The sequence below is a fragment of the Amblyomma americanum genome, chromosome 7, assembly GCF_052857255.1.
Source record: "Amblyomma americanum isolate KBUSLIRL-KWMA chromosome 7, ASM5285725v1, whole genome shotgun sequence".
NCBI lineage: Eukaryota > Metazoa > Arthropoda > Arachnida > Ixodida > Ixodidae > Amblyomma > Amblyomma americanum.
The window spans coordinates 84,455,977-84,475,726 of record NC_135503.1 but is presented as its reverse complement, the minus strand read 5'-3'; the positions used below and the strand labels follow the sequence as shown (position 1 = coordinate 84,475,726).

The 19,750-nt window shown below is 42.7% G+C and overlaps 1 protein-coding gene across 1 annotated transcript; it reads right to left on the bottom strand.

The window, feature by feature from the left end:
• Nucleotides 1–297: 297 nt before the first annotated feature.
• On the bottom strand, nucleotides 298–16,408 carry LOC144097297 (uncharacterized). The gene is made up of 5 exons (XM_077630043.1): nucleotides 16,255–16,408; nucleotides 14,195–14,334; nucleotides 7,342–7,409; nucleotides 4,279–4,359; nucleotides 298–1,810 (listed from the first exon to the last, which is right to left on the bottom strand). The coding sequence occupies exons 1-5, from the start codon at nucleotides 16,348–16,350 to the stop codon at nucleotides 1,689–1,691; spliced, it is 507 nt and encodes a 168-aa protein (XP_077486169.1). The 5' UTR covers nucleotides 16,351–16,408; the 3' UTR covers nucleotides 298–1,688.
• Between the last annotated feature and the right edge of the window lie 3,342 nt (nucleotides 16,409–19,750).

Genomic DNA, 19,750 nt, shown 5'->3' with positions numbered 1-19,750 from the left:
TCCTGAGTCAGAATGAGGCTAAAATAAACGGTGAAGATCCCTTTTCATATAGCCTTAAACTCTGTGGCCATCACATTTTTAAGGTAGTCCCGGCGGGAGAACAATATTTGCAAACAAAGCGAAACATGCCATTAGCGCAGCGATGAATGCGGTGTTCATTATAATAATCTTCTTTATGTGTCAGGCTACCACGAATGCGACCACAAAATTACACGATGAGGCGTTCGAATAAAGATATGCAAATGAGATGAAACATATAAACTGGCCCCGTTCTATTTTATTTCTAATATGTATTTATTTTCATGCGCCAAATACAAATAACCGTCTTTGTGAGAGTGTAAGAAGACTGCGATGTTCATTGTATAGCGCAACAAGCTCTACATTGGCTTCGCATTTAAGGTAACAAAAATTGCTAAATAACTAGAATTTTTAAGAAGCATTAGAATCATACCTAACCTCTGATTTAACCTGGAAACCGTCCGAGTCTTGTTCGTTAGCAGGAACCTACAGCAATCGAACCAAAATTGAACTCGTAATGAAGAGAAACAAGCATATAAAGACTATTGAAGAAATTGTATTGGAATTCAGATAAGAAAGGGATGATTACTGAATGTTTAAGCCTTTGTCAGTAGCCACTGTGAAGCATATAAATAGCAATGACGCAATTCAATTGGAGTTAAGAAAACAGAAGAGTGCTGAAAGATTGGACTGTTGACAAACATTGTATGTTAATGAAGTTATCCCGCGTACATGTACTTGTCGATTAAAATACACCTCAGCAGAAAATATGGAGTATTGTCCTCACAATATATTTACTTTGGAGATTTATCATTGTCATCTTCAAAATAAAGATGAGGTCAGTTGTGAACTTAATTTCTTTTTCGTAGTTTACAGTGTTATAAACTTGTAAATTGCAACATAGAAAAACAATACTGCACTACGCGGTGTCAAGAGATATTGACACATTCATAAAACTTGAAGGTTGCGCTGCAAAATTCAGATCTGGCCGAAGCCAAAATTTGCCTATTGCTGATCCTTTGTCGAGCAGCATTTATGGCCTCTTTGGCATTTTTAAAATTTCGCCTCTCAGCTTATGCACAAAGCACATACAGGAAAACATTTGTTCAGTGACCAAAGCTGCTAACCAGAGCGATCGAAAATAGCTCAAGCAGTCCTCGTGCAAGGCCCTTTCTGCGAAACTTCAAGCTTGGAGCTTCAGCAAGAACTCTTTCGCATCGTTCGGCCATTTGTTTTTCGGAGACTTCTACTCAGGGCTTCTTGTGCGAGAAGGTCATTTTGTTCTAAAGGGGCCACCACGCACTCAAGAAGAGGAAGTCCTATAGGGTTAGAGCAGACAAAGAATGAAGTTCTGTTCCAAGCCTATACCACTAGCTCCATGTTCTTTGAGGAAAGTCCTTCAAGTGACTCCAAATTAAGCTGGACTTCGAGAGCCAGGACTATTTTTCTGTGATATTCAATTTATAAACTGAAAAAAGTAATGTGTATAAAAACTGACCAGATTAATAAAGCTTATTTTACAAGGATTTGGGATCCTAAAGGTAGAAAACGACGTAATTTCATAAAAGCATGCGAATTTCACTTTTGACGCTTAATCAAAAGAGTGGATAAAAGATATCACAAGAAGTGAAACATTCCTTTATTTAGAAGCCAGTAATCTACTTTTTACTTTAGTCAACGCAGGGAATATTGCCGTCTTTAGGAATCTTCACCCCGCAGGCCTTCTCGTAATGCTCAATGCAGCTTTGGAGAACCGAGTCCTCAGCGTCTTGACGTACCCAAAGCATGCACTCTGGAAAAAATGTTTCCAATAACAATGTTAGCGAATCATCTGTGTTCCTTTATGAAACAAAGTTTTCTGTTGTATTATACATTAATCAGTAGATTGAAATCAAACTTTTAAAGATGATTTTCAATTATTGCAGGTAATAAAGCTGTGCTAAATTGACTCAAGACTGACGTGTTCGGTTTGCTTGATGTATAGCCAAGGACGCAGTTTTTTTGTGAATTTCAGCCCTGACAAGCCCTGCACCAGTGCACGAAAATATCTGCTAATCATAGCAAAGCCACAGTGCGCTTGGCGGTGCCTGTGCTAGAGAAAAACAAACTTGTTTCGCCCCTCTTAGAAAAATTCGTGATCAATTGTATGGAATTGGCTTGATGAGTTTTACAGCTACTTTCAGAAAGGTAACAGGTTTGAGATAAAGTTATTTGATAGATTCGTACTTATTTCCATATTTTTATGTCATTCTGATAAGAGAACTTATCGCAGTGTTGTTTTTATTTTTAGGAAGGTTAGAGTAGCAGTTGTACAGTGGAGTACAAATATCGTTATGCACGAACGTTTGAACAGAGGAATGATCTTCGGTGATCTGAAACAAATTAACCGGGTATTTTGTTTGGCTAAATGCATTCATTTGATGAAGGCCGAAAAGGTTTATTATGAAAACAGCACTTTTTCAGTGGGAAAAAAATATATGATTGCACTTTGGAAACTCTATCAAATTTATTTCTACGTCAGGTTATCATGGTCGTGTTTAAAAATAATAAATGAAGTTTGGCGCCCAGCACCAGAAGAGTTCTCTTATTTTTTATTGTCGTGTAATCGTCGGTCTCTCCGCGAATCGTATAGGCGAGCACCTGATAAAGCAACCTGTTGTTTGTGATCAAACTTCATTTTCAAACAATATTAGTGGTGATACTGCGCCTGGGAATTAGTTCACACCGTGCTTACAGTCTATTATTTCTCTTCTTATAACCGAAATTCACTGTTCATAGAGAGGGCCAATGAACATATGAGTTCGCGTCTGAACGGCCCTTCGTAAGGTGCTCGCGCGTCGGTTTCACCAGGGAGGATCGATATGATGCGAAAATATCCACAATTCTTATTTTTGTTTCACGGCAGCACCTGTCGTGGCCGATCCGCTACCACACCATGTTCCCTAATTTTGTTCATTCTTTGCTTCCATCAGAATTTTTCGCTCGTGGCCAAGACGCCAATAATGATGATGACGGCGGCATCTCTGTGACAAAGAACCCTGAATGATGCGTTAAAAGCCGATGGTTACCTTCCGGCACTGGGCACATAGCGTGGTCCTGCACGTTTCCCCTACTCAATCTCAGCTACAAAATTGCTGATTAGCGCTTGCTCCCTAACGCCTTTTAATGTATTCCTGTTCCTAGTGTTCACTATTTAGTTGTTCAGTGCAACGATGACCGTGTTTTGCACCGTTTATTTGGCAACATGTTTAATTAGAATCCACGAAGTTGACCCTCAGGGGAGCTCTGTCGACCTTTAACTCGTGACGTCTTTTTGTCCAAGGATATTCTTAACTATTCCGCTGACATTAGAGTCTGTTTAGGATGACTAGCCATGAAACGGAAAGACACTTCATTGCGCAGATGTCGTGTACACTCTGCAACAGCGTCATTTTCTTCGCGGACATAGTTTCATTGTACAATCGCCGATAGAGCTAACTTAGTCAAGAATGAGTCTTGTAACGAGGCTTGGACATGTAGCTAACTTTTCTCTACCAACAGCTAAACAAAATTTGATTGCCGAGAGATAAAAAGGTCGAAGCAGCCATTTTGGAGTTCCTGAAACAAGTGAGCGGTGTCCTCAAGAACTGCGTCAATTACATTGAATAGCCTGGAGAATTTTAATAATACCTAACTGCATAGCCGCTCCTCCATCAATATTTCTTGATTCATGCGATGATATGTAGGAAGGGCGGGGCCATCCATCGTGGAGGCTAGGATTGTTTTTGTTTTCGTGAGCTTAATCATCCTACCTGCAGGAATATAAGTGCGTAATGCTGCGCTTCGAATTGAACGTATTGAAATTAGCAGCAGCCTGCATTCACACAGAATCAATTGATCGCCTTTATGTTTGCATTGTCGGCTGTGGAGTGTCAGCTCAAGTGGTGCTTTCATACGCTGACGTCTCCACTTATGCAGTGAAATGCACCCGGCTGCCTAAAGCCCAATCGGCCTGTTATTATTGCAGTACTCACTCGCTTAACCCACTCTCAAAGTTACCTCCTGTCTGAGTTGCTTCTGATCACAACTTCCTTTGTTTCCTCATTTCTGGTTGTGCAGTGAAGCATATACTCCTGCAGTGTCGGTAGTGATTCCTGTATTTCATGATTTCATTCATGGTTTCTCAAAAAAAAAAACAAAAGAAACAGGCGTGTGAGGGTTCAAGCGCTGGTTTTCCATACAGGAAATGCTGTATGAAGTTGGTAACTGTATTACACTTACCGCCGCCATTCAAATCGAAGTGTTCAACAGCACAGGTCTTGTAGTCTGAGTAGTAGAACACAGCCTTGTAAGGTGTGGGATCTAGAAAGAAATTACTGATATCAGCGAAAAAATTAGAGATTTTCTAAGGAATGTTAGCCGTCTTTTGCCGGATTCCAGGGAGAATGTGCGCTAAATAAGAGCCCTTTGTTCTGAAGGTATCTCAATAGTGTCGCTGAGGCTAAGCACGACAAAAATGTCAACCAGAAAGCATATCTACACATATAGAGATCTCTCTTGTGACACTATTAAAAACGAGTCACTTTTTATGGCCACGTGCTTTTGGAAATCACAGAGTACATACTCTGCTCCCGCGTAGTCATCTTTTCGAAGGGCTGCGTTACAAAAGGGGTGCTCTGAGAAGCAGAGTGGCTGATCTATTAAATGTCTTTTCCGTGTGGCCGATAATTCCGAAATTGTTGTGTTTTACCACGTAATCTTTTATTTTGTTAATATAACACGCATTCTGTTTTGCATTGTTTTATCTAAATATCGAGCTCATGACTTTGATGCATGCTTCTGTTGCCCACGGCCTATAGCAGAGCAAATAGAAAAAAATTCACAGACAAACAACTGATAGACATCGACATGAAATTTTCTGTGGTCATTCATTGCAGCGCATAGAATATAAAAAAAAATGAATTTCGATTAATGCTGGCAAGCCGAACTTTTACACGGTTCTGACGAGGTATACTTATACACGCTTTGAAACAGGAGGAGGTGGGCAGAAGGGAAGTGAGATAAGAGGCGATGTGAAATATAAGACCGAAACAGCCCACAAAAAAATCGGGTACTGGCATCCTTTTTCTTTTAGCGCTGTTAATCACAAAAGGGTTGTTTCGTGTGGTCACTACAGATATGAGACATAAAGAGCCTTTTGTCCTCCTTTAATCGCGCTCGACGGTATTAATGTAGCTTATTTCAAAGAAATATAACAGCCCATAGTGGCGCTCTGTCGACGTCTTGCGTGTTACTTGGATTGTCCTGATCTCCTTGAGCAAGTACGTACCTCTTAGAAAAGCCACGTGCACACAGACGGATTAGAAACCGGAACCTCCGTTAGCTCGGTGCAATTGTCTACCAACAGGGTTCCAAGTGCGGTTCTCCTGCTCTGCATCTTCATACGTATTTTTGATACATGTAGACCAAGCTTGACCGCACGCCGGTGCTACAATCCAATAATGACGCGTGAAGTAGGAGACACTATACTTTAAATACCTCTTGACATGTGTTGTTGGGAAGACAGTTTTTTACGCAGACGCAGCAAAGTACGTACAGTCGAGGGTACACATATACGAGAATGCACGCACAACTCTTTACGTCCAATATACACCTGCACAAAAAAGTGTCTCCAGACTAAACCAACTTGCACAAGCTGCGCATCTTTTTCATTGCGGAGGTTGGCAGCCAGAAATAGCAGTTGGTTACCAGCGCGGGACGTGCGGAGGGAGAGACTTGAATCCCACCAGCAGAATGGTCATTGTGGTTCGTTCTACGTTTTGCACAACCATTTATTAGCTAAACTTATTGCGCAAATAATTGCGCGCTCGAATGAAAACAGCTAAAGGACCGCAAATTTTGCTATTTTTTTCTAAGTTTTCTGACTATTTGGATTCTTTCGCCTATATATACTATAATACATGTAGGGCGCTTTCGCTCGTCCTGATAGGGCTCTAGTTGTTTTAAAAAATTCGCATCCTAAAACACACTGAAAAATAAACGCCCTTAAAAGTTTTAGTTTCTGAGAGTGCAGACTAAGGACAGCCAATTTGTTTATAAAAGAGCCAAAATGCTTTCATGCGGCCAAGCAGATCGCTATTATAGTGGCCAAAGAAAGAAAATGACTAATACCACTTAATACGATCTCAACGTAGAATGGGCACCACCAAGACCACACAGTTGCAACAAGCGACCAAAAATCAGTTTATATCTTTTTTTTTCTTTTAGCCAGTACTCCAAACCAGTGATTGCTGCTCGTTTTGAGCGCTTATGAAACACACCTGATAATTTCACCGGAATTGTGGTCTTCGGCCCATCGGCGGGAACTTTTGAAAAGGGTTTTCGTTGTGGATGGGAATCACCTGAAACTGTCTTCACTTCCGCTCTGAATTTGAACCGTTTAGCAAGAAAAAATGGGGTCCGATTCGAGTACATTGCCCTCGGCATTAAAATCTTTCAAGGTGATTCCTTTAATAATCAAAAAGAAGCAGCGCTAACTCCCCTTGGCAGCGTTATGTTAGAAAACCTCAGCCACTTATAAAATTATAAAATCAATAAAAAGTCTAATCGCTGCTGCAAATGAACATACGAGGACGTCTAGAGTCGCTACCCCTCTCCACTTGAAAGCTGGTAGTGATGACGTAATCCTTCCGCATAAATGCTTCGATCCCTGGCAATGAAATATAAAGCTGTTCATCACAAGAGACCTTGACGTTTTTATTTGTGAGTTGAAGTGTTCTCGTCTTGAAGGTGCTATATACCTCATTTCAACCGTCATGGGCTGTTGTGTATGCAAATGCGTATATTTCGGGTAAGAGAACAAATATATCGCGGATTTCTGTCTCAGCTGCTGGAGCACTCGCATAGTAAAGTACTGTCCCCGCGCGATGGTCCCATAATGTACTAACAAACCACGATTAGTTAAATATATTATCTTCCATTCAATGTTCTCTGCCATTAGATACTTATTGATTCGATACTTCCTCCTGAAGAGTGCCCAAGCCATCACACAATTAACCATTCTGTATAAATCTGCTGAAATCCATTGAATACACGAACCCCGCTACCCACGATGGGAATTCTCAACCTGGCATCTTTGTGTAGGCTCTACATAACAAGTTTATGCCGCTTCAAGTGACTCCTAAATGGCGGCATTTAATTAATGCGCAAGGAGTCAAGGGCACAGTTCTGAGGCATCTTCGTTTTACTTCCCCTGGATGAGGTCAGCGCACCTCCGGGTCCTGCCACCTTTGGTCTGTAGCGTTTTATATTTTTGTTGTAAAAAGCATAAAGAAGAATTCTTACCAGATCCAACCGTAAAGGTGACCGAGCCAGGACTGTCATCGGCTTTTAGGTGAAATGTAGTACTTTCCCTATTTATTGACAGAAAAAATAATCGCGTTAGCAAGGTCACGTCGGTGCTTTTCTACGTATCCGCACATAACTACAGCAGCAACTGCATAATACTTGATAAAACCAAATGTATTTGCTGTAAAATTCCTCTCACATACACGGTGTAGAAAATAAGTATTACAACTTTTTATTTCCAAAAATAAAGAACAATGATTGAAGGACGTCCAAATGCTAACGGAAGTTCTCCATATTTTCACTAGTGTCTGGTTCCCGCCCAAGTCACGTTAAACCAGCGCACCCTCAGGGTATGATAAATTTTTTCATCGCTAGCTAGAATATGACTTGAGTACAACTACGATGAGGCCATTCTTAACTCCCATTGCAGCAGAATAATTTTTCATTGTCACTAATCTGACACAAATAGCCACCGTATCCGATGAGTGTCCGGGAGGATTCGTGGTTGAAGAAAGCACACTGGGCATCGCGGTTTGACGGGCTGAGTCAGCCTTCTGCTCGATTATAATTCGGCCAGTCTGCCTTCACCGGAGAGTTGAAACTATGGTAGAATGGCTGTGCCAAAAATTCTGCATCTTTGTACATGTGTAGATTGTGGCTCACGTTTCGTCTCAGAGCCTTCTAAGCTCTTCATTCATGCGATGGTGGGAGTCGAGCATCCGGACGTCACAATGACACCGCCGACGAATGCGATACCGGGGGACAGTAGGTTAATAATATGACTAGCGCTAAGAAATTTTTTGCATATTCGCTTCTGGAAACGTGCTTTCCCCTCATCATCAATGAAGAACTTAATGACGGTTGACCACGCTAGGCCGAATCCACAGGCGATAGAGCAATGAATAAATTTTGCGATTTATGCAGAACGGTGAATGACACAGTAATTATTCCTAATAGCACCAGAGGAAACCAGCCGGTGCTCATCATACTTATTACGAAGAGTGTGCAATCATCCCTTCTTTATTTTTTTTATATGCACATATTTCAGAGGTGGAACTTTCTCATCTGAAGACGAGAAGCTGGATATTTAAATACTTAAAATTCTAGCAGCTTATGAATTACAAGCGCCTCTGAGAAACGCCTCAATAAGTGAAGTGCGGCGCCAGGCCATTTTTGCAAACAAGTTTTCTTATCGATTGTTATCAAGTCGTTGACGTTCACATTCTAATTATTCGACAACACGTTCGATAGAACGAAGCTTTACAAATGCTCCGCTGTTAATGCTAATAGCAACTATTGGTATTAAAATCAAAAACCTCCTTAAACATCTTCCTTTCGAAGAACAGCCCTGATATGATTCCTGCATTCGGAATTCTGAGAAACAGTTAACGCGAAAATTATCAGGAGTAATAGTAACACGATCTTGCCAGTCGTGTGGTATATTTTTTGAAGATATTTTGCCGTAATCGAAAACTCAGTTATGATATAATATTTCCTTTTCTCGCTGTTCATATCTAGGAAGCACCTTCTGTCTTGTGCTGCTTGGTTGTGTTGATTTATGGAGGTTTAACGTCCGGAAGCGACTCAGGCTATGAGAGACGCCATAGTGATGGGTTGGGGAAATTTCGACATGTGATTCTTTAATATGCACTCACACCGTATAGTTAAATAAAATTGGTGAGCTTTTCAGCAACAAAGCAAGAAGAAGACATCGAAGTATCGTAGTCCTGTTCGAGTACCTGGCTGCGCTGGATACGCTAGAAAAAAAAACAGAGGGGCACTTAAGGCCGCTTACGTGCTGTAAAGCAAAATAATTAGTGTGTAGGCAGGACCGCATTCTTACTGGGATGACTGGCAGTAGTACCGGTGTTCAAATACGCATACAAGAGCTGGCTGGAGCACGCCCTGGCCCCAAAAAGAAACAATTTAGGAACCGGCACACAACCTCACCCCGCCGTAGCGGGCGTCTCACTGGCCGCTGTCAACGATGCTCCAACCAGCGGCCAAATGTCGGGTCCACCACACGGGCACCCCAACATAGGGGCTCCGATAGCACCTATGAATAACCCAACCAGCGCTAGGCGCCCGAGATCAATCCAGTTGCGACCGAAAGGCAGGGGAATCACCCTCCGCGGCATGCAGGCCCAGAGGCATGAGATGCTACCCCAATCCAGAGGCCACCAAGGACTTGCTATCGGCCAGCTGCGAGGGCTATTAGGGATTCACCCAACAAAGGTACAAGACCCCTTTAAAGCCCGGGCACAACATGGAACACAGTCTCACATAGCCGTGTTCTGGAGCCCAGTCAGAGGGCAGACGTGTACCAGTTCAGCCCACAAGAAACAGCCACATCTCTTCGCGAGTAGGTAAATAGGTACCGTAAAATAGAACACAGACACATAAACAGGCTACCATTCAGAACAAGCGTAGCCAAGACACAATGTCGAGCATGAACCAAACAATCGCCATCCATCGACATTTCTACGCCTCAGGCGGTTCCCTTCTGGACCACCCTTGGAGATGCCCCATGATTTTTGGCGGCCACCTGCAGCATCCACCAGGCGCCAAAGAAGCCAAGACACACAGCGCGAATTTCATCCCAAGACCGCTGGCCAGAAGCCTTCACTTTATAGAAGCCATCGCCGTCGTCACCGCCTTCCTGCCAAACCAGGCATGGGAACCTGTCGGCACCCACGTAGACTTGAGAGTTTGAATTGAAGCGCCAGACTTTAAAGTAGGGTCCAGCCCTCAGGCTAAAACCGCTACCTTCGGGACCTCTGCATGATGGAGGGGACCTGGGCAAGCATGAGGATTTGACACCCATGTTCCCAGTTCCTTTCCTTTAGCCTCCATTCCGAACAGCTGAGTTACCATAGCGGACGTGAGCCGAAGCTCGGACGCGGGAAAGCCAACAGGGCTTTAGTAAAATGCACCCGGGAGCGCAGATGTCTTCCGCACCGCGACAAAGTGTTCGACTTCGACATAGGTTACTCATTGAGACACAAAACTAAGAGGCGCCTCCGAACGCCGACTACAAAAATTTGAATCCACAAAGGTTCGAGTGAAACACTCGGATCGAATACCTGTCGCGAGCTACCCCTAAACATGATTAAAAAATGTGTTCTATGTGCAACAAGGACTCGCATGACACCATCCGGTACGCCGTACGACGAACGGTTGCTTACGGTTTTGGCAAGAATTTAGTCGGGGAAACTGGCGCCACATGGAAGTCAGCCAGAGGGGGGTATATATATAGAAGAACGAACTGTGTATGATTGTGAAATGGCTGTGCTCGGCTTGCTGTGTGCGCCTACGGTCGCTTGATGACGTCATCTTAATTTTCTTGCTACCGCTGGGATTTCTGTAGCATCTGCGAGCGTAAACGCGAACAAGCTAACGTACAAACATAGGCCGCCGTCTTTTCTCGTAACATATCTAGTAAGGCTTTCACCGTAAAATGTCTTTCGCAATGTCCTGCATACCCGCCGCGGTGGCTCAGTGGTTAGGGCGCTCGACTACTGAGCCGGAGTTCCCGGGTTAGAACCCGACCGCGGCGGCTGCGTTTTTATGGAGGAAAAACGCTAAGGCGCCCGTGTGCTGTGCGATGTCAGTGCACGTTAAAGATCCCTAGGTGGTCGAAAATATTCCGGAGCCCTCCACTACGGCACCTATTTCTTCCTTTCTTCTTTCACTCCCTCCCTTATCCCTTCCCATACGGCGCGGTTCATTTGTCCAACAATATATGAGACAGATACTGCGCCATTTCCTTTCCCCCAAAACCAATTATTTTAATGTCCTGCATGAACAAATGGTGCCAGATAAGATACTCGGCTACACTTTGTCTGGAATGTGTTTAGCATGTTCTCTGTATTACATGCGTGTTGGTGGAATCCTCTGCTGCACTTTCGCAGCATCCGATGTATGGGATGAGCACTCACATAAACTCACGCCACCTGCAAACGAGAATAACTTCCTGTTCTACATCTGCGGAAGGGAATTGAAAGAAAGCATTTTTCACACTCATACTTTCTTTCATCCACACCTGCACGAAGGAGTGACGTGCTACTCTCTGTTTCATTGAGAATTCCACCCGAATAAATTTTCACGAAATGAATATCGTAGCATTGCTTTCACCTTCAGTTCTCTACACAACTCTTTGTCTTAAGTTAGCCACACAGTTGAAGCATTGCAAGAAGTACCTCTTCCTTCATCGAAATGTTCATCTTAGCTCTAGGTCTCATGCCCTCCAAAAGAGTTTCATTTTTTAAAGTTTAACACTGAATAATGTACTGAATTCTTCATCGCCTTTAGAATGAGGTCAAAATGTCTCCTAATATAGCTTGCTCGATTCCGTCAGCATAACAATTCTGTCACACGGTAATTACCGTACTGTTACTAATGCGTACTCACCATGCCCACATTATACGAGAAATGGCACAAATTGATAATATAAAATATTAGACACTTTCTACATTTCCGCTTGGAAGCAAATATATCGCGTGGTACAAGGAAGACTTTAAAGAATTCTCAAAATACGATTTTTGTTGCAAAAATATAGCTTTTGCGGCATGGTATAACTAGGGTTGATGGACGGTTAATCATATTAACTAGTAAGATGGTTAACTAAATTTCAACCACCAACTTTTTAACTATTAGGGTTAGACGTCTAGTTGCATTTAAAGATTTGTAACCGACCGTTAGCAACCGCTATGTCAGTTTTTGTAATTTCGAAAACACGATTACCATCGCCGCTGTATCTCGACAAAATTTGGCTTTTTTGTCTAGTTACGTGCACTGGAGGGGTTTCTTTGCCTGCATGCTGTCAAAAGCGAATGTATTTTCGCACGATGCAACCATATTTTGTACAGCCACAGTGGAGAGAGTAATCGTGTTTTGTAAATTCGAAAAATTTATCTGGCTATTACAAATGGCTAATTTAAACTAGACGCCTAACTCTAAAGTTAAAAATAATTGTTAGAAATTACTTACCCTCCGTACTTTTTAATATGATTGACCGGTTTTCTGGCGTCCAGCAACCGTGGCAATACCATGACGCCAAAGCCATATTTTGACATCAAATATCCTATTTTTGCAAATTACCTATAGTTTTCCTTGTAACGCCTGTACACAGTATGTTTGAAACCAGCACACAACCAATTTACTGGCAGTATTTCTGACAGCTCAAACATTTAGCGCAACTGACATGCGTGGACGCTACAAAAAAGCCCATCATCTGCTGGAGCCTTTACCAGGCAGGTATGCGGGCTCTAAAACATGAGATAAAAAGTCCTTTATATCTCATTATATTTCAAAGCACATTCTATAATCATCATTCACGTAACTGAGTCCATTACAGTCCCAAAGCATCTCCTGTTTCGCTCCAATTAACTCTGACCGACGCCACGTGGATTGATTTTATTGTTGTATTCAAGGTGAAACGAAATAAAGACAATACAATGTAGAGACATAGAACGATTAGCAAAGTGGAGAACAAAATATAAATCAGGGACCGTGATTTACACGAGACGAAGTAGAAAACAACAAGAAAATTCCTAGACAGGAAAGGATATATCTTGAAACTGGCTTAAACTGGCAAGCCTCTTGGCCAATCCTATTAACCTTCGCCTCTGCTCTTTAGTCGTTAGAAAAGCTTTCATATTCCAGGGATAATAAAGCTCTCTCTACTCAGTGATGTTGACAAAGGGTGTTTTTCGTGTTCCAAATCATGGCACTGTTGAACAAATACAGAGGCAGCGTTTATTTTACACCTTTGGTATTATCATTTAACCGGAGTGATGTCATTCCGCATACAAGTGTGTATATTGAGCTTGAAGATTATTTGGTACTCATTTTGCACAACATTTCTTCAAAGGAAACCAACGGCTTAAGCGACGTGCTGTTTTGGTGGCCGCTCGTTCTGGGTGGAGCCTAGACCGCGCATGTTCAAAATGCGTTCAGTGCCTTTTAGAGCGCTTTTTTTTTCACAGTGTACATTGCGCATCTCGTTTTGCTGTCGCCTCTGCCGCCGAAATTTTAGGTCAAACGGAATTGTTGAAAAGCCCGAACAAAAATATTGCGTCCACTTTAGAGCGGTGCTATAAAATAATTGAGTGTTTATGAGTTAGCAATTCCTCTCCACAACCGTCAAATGTTATTCTCACAAAGAGATTAGCGGCGTTTGAAAGGTACAGAAAAACAGTCGTTCGGTGATCTCACTGTAATGAAACTCTTGTCATTTAGAAATAGTTTCATAATGGCAAGATAGATTAATTTAAGCTGGAAAATGAAACTATTCTTTCTTATAGCCTGTTCAGTGGTTCACGAGATGAAATACCTATTAAAAGGCAGAATAAGGAAAACCTAATGCAAATTATCTTGTAAGTAATATTTGATTCTACGTAACTCTTGGTGGGCTTGTTAATGTTTGTCTGACAGAAAACGGGCAAGTTGTTCTCACAAAAAGGGCCGTTAAATGGTGACAAAATATTTTTCTGACGCTCGCTTTTAGGTCTTAGTGTCTTCATTAAAAACGACCTCCAGGGAACGATTTTCGAATGAATAGTGTTGGCGCCTAGATTCTATTGTCAACTGACTAAAAACTGTGCCCAAAATTGTAGTTTACTTGCGAAATTGAAAGGTGTGTCTGCAGGTGTTCTTTATTTATCGCCCTCATCTAGCTCGCAACAGTTCCTTTATCAGCAAAAGTGTCTTCTTTATTGTTCAAGGTGGTGGTTTGCTGATTCGCCGTGTTCAATTTTTTCTCAGTACGTTTTTTTGTTAAAAAGCCTTCCTGCTCGGATGAAACTGTCACATAAGTAGATTAAATACACCAAAGAAAAATAATCTATACCCATTCGAGGGAAAGTAGAAGTCGTAGGTCACGCTTTTCGTGTCTGGATCTATCCGTGTGCGTGTCGCTGCAGCGCACTCAAAAAAATTACTTTGATCCGAAGCAGTGATTGCTGTACCGTCGGGAAAGGCCGTCCATATCTGAAAGGGAGCAAACACACAAATCGGACTAGTTTTCCAGAAGCATTCCTTGATTTTGCTTCCCCGCCACCGAAGACGTTCAAGAGACAGCACTATGTCGCGCTACTTCGCCCACTGTATTGATGTCGCATTGCGCAGAACAGCCACAGGAAGAAAATGATCCCCTTTATCTTTATACTCAATCTTGATCAGGCTGCTCTCGACCAGCAGAAGAAGCTGGTAACTTCTCCTCGCAAAATAACCCCTGAACAGCCATTGTTTTAAACAAATGAGTTTCGCTACCTTAGACTTTAGGAATATGTTCAAGCAGCCATGCAGCACAAGCATGTCAAAATATCATTTTTCCTGTCCTGCATTTTCTAAGTTGTTCTGGAGAGCGCCCACCAAGGAAAATATATTGCGAGCTGGCTTTTGAGGAAAGTAAAAATGAATCCGAAATATCTGCTTTCAGGCAGTAATACAGCTTATTAACGATGCTTACACAAATACTGCTTTTTCCACGAAGATTTTCTAGACTTATTTTTCCAGTACATAATGTCATATAAGAGTCGCGGCTTTCGATACAGCTGTGCTTTTTCTACATCATTTCAAGATAGATCGAGGAATAAAATGGTGGTGTAGAATGTTCTTTTTTGGACGCCGAAAAGTTGTGTCGCATTCCTCCTAGTGAAGGGTCCAGAGAAAGGCATAAGTCTGGCTTACTACATCCGTCTGCAAAATGGAAACAGCAACGGAAAGACAGCCGAATGATCGAAATCTCGCTTGACACCTGAACCCAGACGGTGCGGAAGAGGTCTAAATGCGATTGAAAACAGGTCAGGTAATACGTTTAAACCTCGGCGTTAGTGGCTCCGTTTTTTATAGGTGGAATTCAAAGCCACCTGGTGCCATGCTTTTTCGTACCTTTCAAAAAGCACCACACGGTGGAATTACATCACAAGCCCTCCACTATGGCTCTTTTTCTGATCTGCATATTTTCGTTCCTTCCTTTCTCTATTGGCTCAAGGCATGGTTTCCATCGCTGCGGAGAATGCGCTAACTCGTACGCTATTCTTTTCTTGTAAGGAATGGGTAATTTTTATTTCATGGTAGAATTCAATATTGCTTCCTATATAATGGCGTCATCTGCCTTGGATATTTTGTTTAGTGCAGCTGTAAAAGCCCGATCTTCTTTTCTGCCATATTGGAAACCGCAAGCAGGCTACCCTGAAAGCTTACACTGATCCTTTTACAAGTGGGCCTGGCATGATTTTTTAGTCACTGTACAGCCAAAATAAAACTTTTCTCGGAATTTGAGCCTATAAAAACAGACCTCGCTTTGGGGGGGGGGGGGGGGGAGGGGGGGGGAGTGGCAAACGTGAATTGCTAGCATCCAAGATACGACTACCGTTACCAATATCTGATTTTGCATTATAATTCCAGGCTAACAAACTGCCCATGATTCAAAAACAAACACCGCACACTACGTTCTGCGACGGAACAGCAAGTGCATCAATGAAAACCACATGCATTAATGAGAAAAACGACAGCAATGAAAACGTACACATATATGACATTTATGTACTCTGATATGAACATTCCAGGGCCGCAGCCACCTCGAGTTTCTTATTTTTTAGGAAAAAAATGACAAAAAATTTTGGAAATATGAAAAGTCTTGCCGTAGTCAGCCGTATTTACTTTGAATACGGCTATTCCGGCGTCTTTGTTTTATCCTGATCGTCTAGTTCCCATGAATGCAACGGCGCTTTGCTGTCAGATAAAACAGACCCACACCTCCTTGCAGTATTTAATCAGCGACATTAGAGAGCTTTGCACCGAAACAATTTATCTACAGTAGCGTTTGAAAGTACGCATCCAAAGTTACGACAGATCTAACAGTCTCATGGCCACATTGTTTTCTGTGGTGCACTGTAACAATACCTTGAAAGCGTCCAGACCATGCTCGTTGTCCTCGGTGCTGACTGCGGCATTTGTGTAGCAAGCCGTGACAACTGCTAGCAGAGCGAGGGATCTCATTGCGACTGCGCAGCGGGACCAACTGTTCTAGCTTCGTCCAGATCGCGAAACGTTAGTCCTTCGCCCTCAGCTATATACGTAGGAATAAGAGTAGTGGTATTTTCCACCTGTTCATTCGCACAGGTTGTCCTTTGCAGTGGGCATATTTGTGAGAGATTGGTCTTGACAGCATGATTTGAGCTGCGTTGATTATCCTTCATTTTCAAGGCAAACCTCTGTTCTCTGGCCAACTAGGACATCTGTATTTTGACAAGCGAAAAAGTTACATATCAACGTGACGTTTGTTCAAATGTAGAGCCGAGCTCATTACTTGCAGTTCTGTGAGTTTCATAGAAGTAAAATGTTATGTACTTTTTGCAGGTCCTGAAGTTTTCCTTTCATGGAGCATGAGTTGCGAAAAATAATTTCTCACACACTATGCCCAACACTTGAGCTTAATTATATATATATATATATATATATATATATATATATATATATATATATATATATATATATATATATATATATATATATATTTATATATATATATATATATAGAACTAAGCTAAAATGTTGAAAACAAAATTGTGAACTGCAGAAAAAGAGATTTTTTGGAATTTTCAAAACAATCAAAAGCTTCTCTTCAAGACTGTTACCATAAAACTGCGGTGACTAATATTGTACCTGTTACTGATTGAAGCCTCAAGACTAATGAAAAACGCACGTGCCAGACAAGCTTGCCCTCCTTTTGTAGCGTCATTATTATTACACTTCAATCAACGCACGACCTTTTTGCTCACGTATATTACGCTACGCTGGCTAGTTATTTCAAACAATAGGTAGTTTTTAACATTTTTTGTATGACCTCTGTGTCGCGTAGCCTGCAAAGTTAGTGGAAAAACTTCCTGCTATAGGTCACTGACAGCCCAGGGACTGATATAGCGGTTTGATTCTCTTATCGGCATGCTATTTTAATTACAATCTAAAGTTTGGCTAGCGGCTTTGATGACGTTGCGTTTTGAATGCAGCAGCACAGAAATGCAGGTGAACATCTGTCTATGTACCTCGGGATATTTGGCTGTTCGCTTCTGCTATTTTCATTATTCATGGCGCCGTGGAAGGAGAAATCGTTAGATCTAGCAGTGGGTTAATAGAGTTTGTCAACACGCGATTGACTGAGAAATTTCTGAGCTAAAAATCAGAGATCGAACGGTAGATGGTTCCAGAGTATTTGGGACAAGTCAGGTTAAAATGTTCATTAACGTCTGCTATTCCTTTCTTTTAGTAGGAACTTTTTTCCGAAAAGTGTATTAGCAAGTTTTCTTGCAAGCTTTGAGTTGTTTTGTCTGAGCTAAAATCTATTCAACTTCTGTAGAGATTGAAATTAACTAAATTTTTTGCATATAACTTGGATTCTTTTCGTCATCCTACCTTTGACGGCCGCATTTAGTTGGACGCGAAATGCAAGAACGGCTCAGTGCTGTGGGATGTCACCAGGCTGTAAAGAGCACTAGATATTTTTAAAAAGTCCGGAGTCCCCCGTTACAGCGTCCTCCATAGTCCACGTGTCGGTTTGGACGTTAAGCTACACAATTAACATATATTGTATCTCGTGTGCGGCATCTGAGGGATGCATAGGGCTTTGAAGTGCAGAAGAAAGCATTAAACTCTTAAGCACCACTTTCCCTCAAGAATAAATACAGATAAATACAATCATCAAAATGAAGGAACAGGCATTGTTTTCATGCTGACACGTTTCATTCGTTAAAGTGCCGGGACTCAGCTCTTACACGCAGTGATATTCATAGTCCGCCAAATCTGTGGCAAGGTAACCGTTCGGCTATTATGCGCTGAAAACGTCTATTTCTTCCTCATTGTTGTTTAATTTTTCCTTTCTCTTCTTATGCAGGGTAATATCAAGCTTGCACGGACTTTTTCACCATAATTTAAACTGAAGTCTAGTAGCATTGACCGGCGAGAGCGCTACTGGAAGCACATGTTAGCACAAAAAGTAGGATGGGACGCTTAAGCTCCACCTTAAGGCTATGACGCGATACCGTTAATGAGTTCATGCCCATGTATAGGAAATTGGTCATTATCAAATTTACATTCATAAGTCCCTGAGAGTCCTCGCACCAATCCTTCCAGAATAATGATGCAGTTTCGTGATGCACCACTATCATGTGATGGCAGGCACCGCTACCGGTGGGGTTTGTGCGATCCAAGTTTCTCTGCCCTAGAAACCTCTCGCGATCAATTATTGATTTAACAGCCATCTGCTACGTGGTCAGTTTTCTCACAATCCGGTGAGATGGTTGTGATGAGGCCTCATGGTCACATGACCTAGGCGGCCCACCTAAGTCGCTTCTCAGGCGGGCAGCCACTTTGGACACCCTACGCCACCGTACTTAAACTCACAACGCCGACACCGACAATGTCGACAGTGCCGATGCCGGATTTTCTGGGTAACAGGCCCTTTTACGCTTCAGCTTTAAAACAGTTGCACGTTAAGCCGCTTAAAACTGTCACTCATGCTGCGGGAGTTCCTGACGTGCCAGCGCTTATAGCACTGAATCTTGCACCATACTGAATATTATAAGAAAATTGTCGATTAAGGAAAGTGGTCTTTGCTTGTGTATGACCACTAGACACAAGCAGACCTTGGCACCCTCACGAGGGCGAGCTTTCATGAGGGCGCCTTCACCCTCACTTCTTGAGGATTTCAATGGGTGAGGTGAGGGTCAGGCAGGAACAGTGCTTTAAATTCGTGAGGACGAGGGCGAGCGAGGAAACACATCATGAGGTGAGGCGAGGATGGGGCCAGAACTGCAGACTGGGCCCCATTTTTGTCTCTTTTTTTTCTACGCAGCCCGTTATGAATTCCCGCTAGTTCTTAGGCAGAAGGTTCGCGGGGATGACGTGGTTTCTGCAGTCTGGAGGTACACGAGACCAACGCGAAAGGCGGGCAGCCGAACGCCTTTTTCGTGGCCTCGACCGTGTTGTAGGCAAAAGAAAGAAAGAGCGCACAAACGGTCACAGCTCGGCTTCGGAGGGAAAACGATGTGGAGGTCGCCCAGGAAGGCGAACGCGGTCACATTTATTGAGTGCTGCCGGAGATGAGGCAGCAGCGTAGCGGTGGCGACAGCGTCCCGCCCTGGCCAAGGTTCCGACCGTCCTCACAAGTGCGCGCTGGGGATACTGCGTCCTTTTGGCATTTGACCACTGCCAGCCGTGCGGGTCGCTACAAGGAAAACACAAGAAACGGCGAAGAAGCGGGAATGAAAACCATTTCACACATGGTGAAGAAAGGCTTACGAAAGACGACCCTCTCAATCGTCATCGTGTCGCAGTGAACCGCCTGCCTTTGACACGTACCGCTCTTCGAAGCGCCTGCCGGCCTGTGACTTGGAATGGCTGT

What these genes read in the sequence shown, in the direction of transcription:
- LOC144097297 (XM_077630043.1), bottom strand. Translation starts at nt 16,350, where the DNA reads ATGAGATCCCTCGCTCTGCTAGCAGTTGTCACGGCTTGCTACACAAAT. An exon ending in TTCTACTTTCCCTCGAATGG is followed by an intron (nt 7,410 to 14,194) that starts GTATAGATTATT and finishes GTCAATAAATAG; the next exon opens with GGAAAGTACTACATTTCACC. An exon ending in CACCTTTACGGTTGGATCTG is followed by an intron (nt 4,360 to 7,341) that starts GTAAGAATTCTT and finishes ATTTCTTTCTAG; the next exon opens with ATCCCACACCTTACAAGGCT.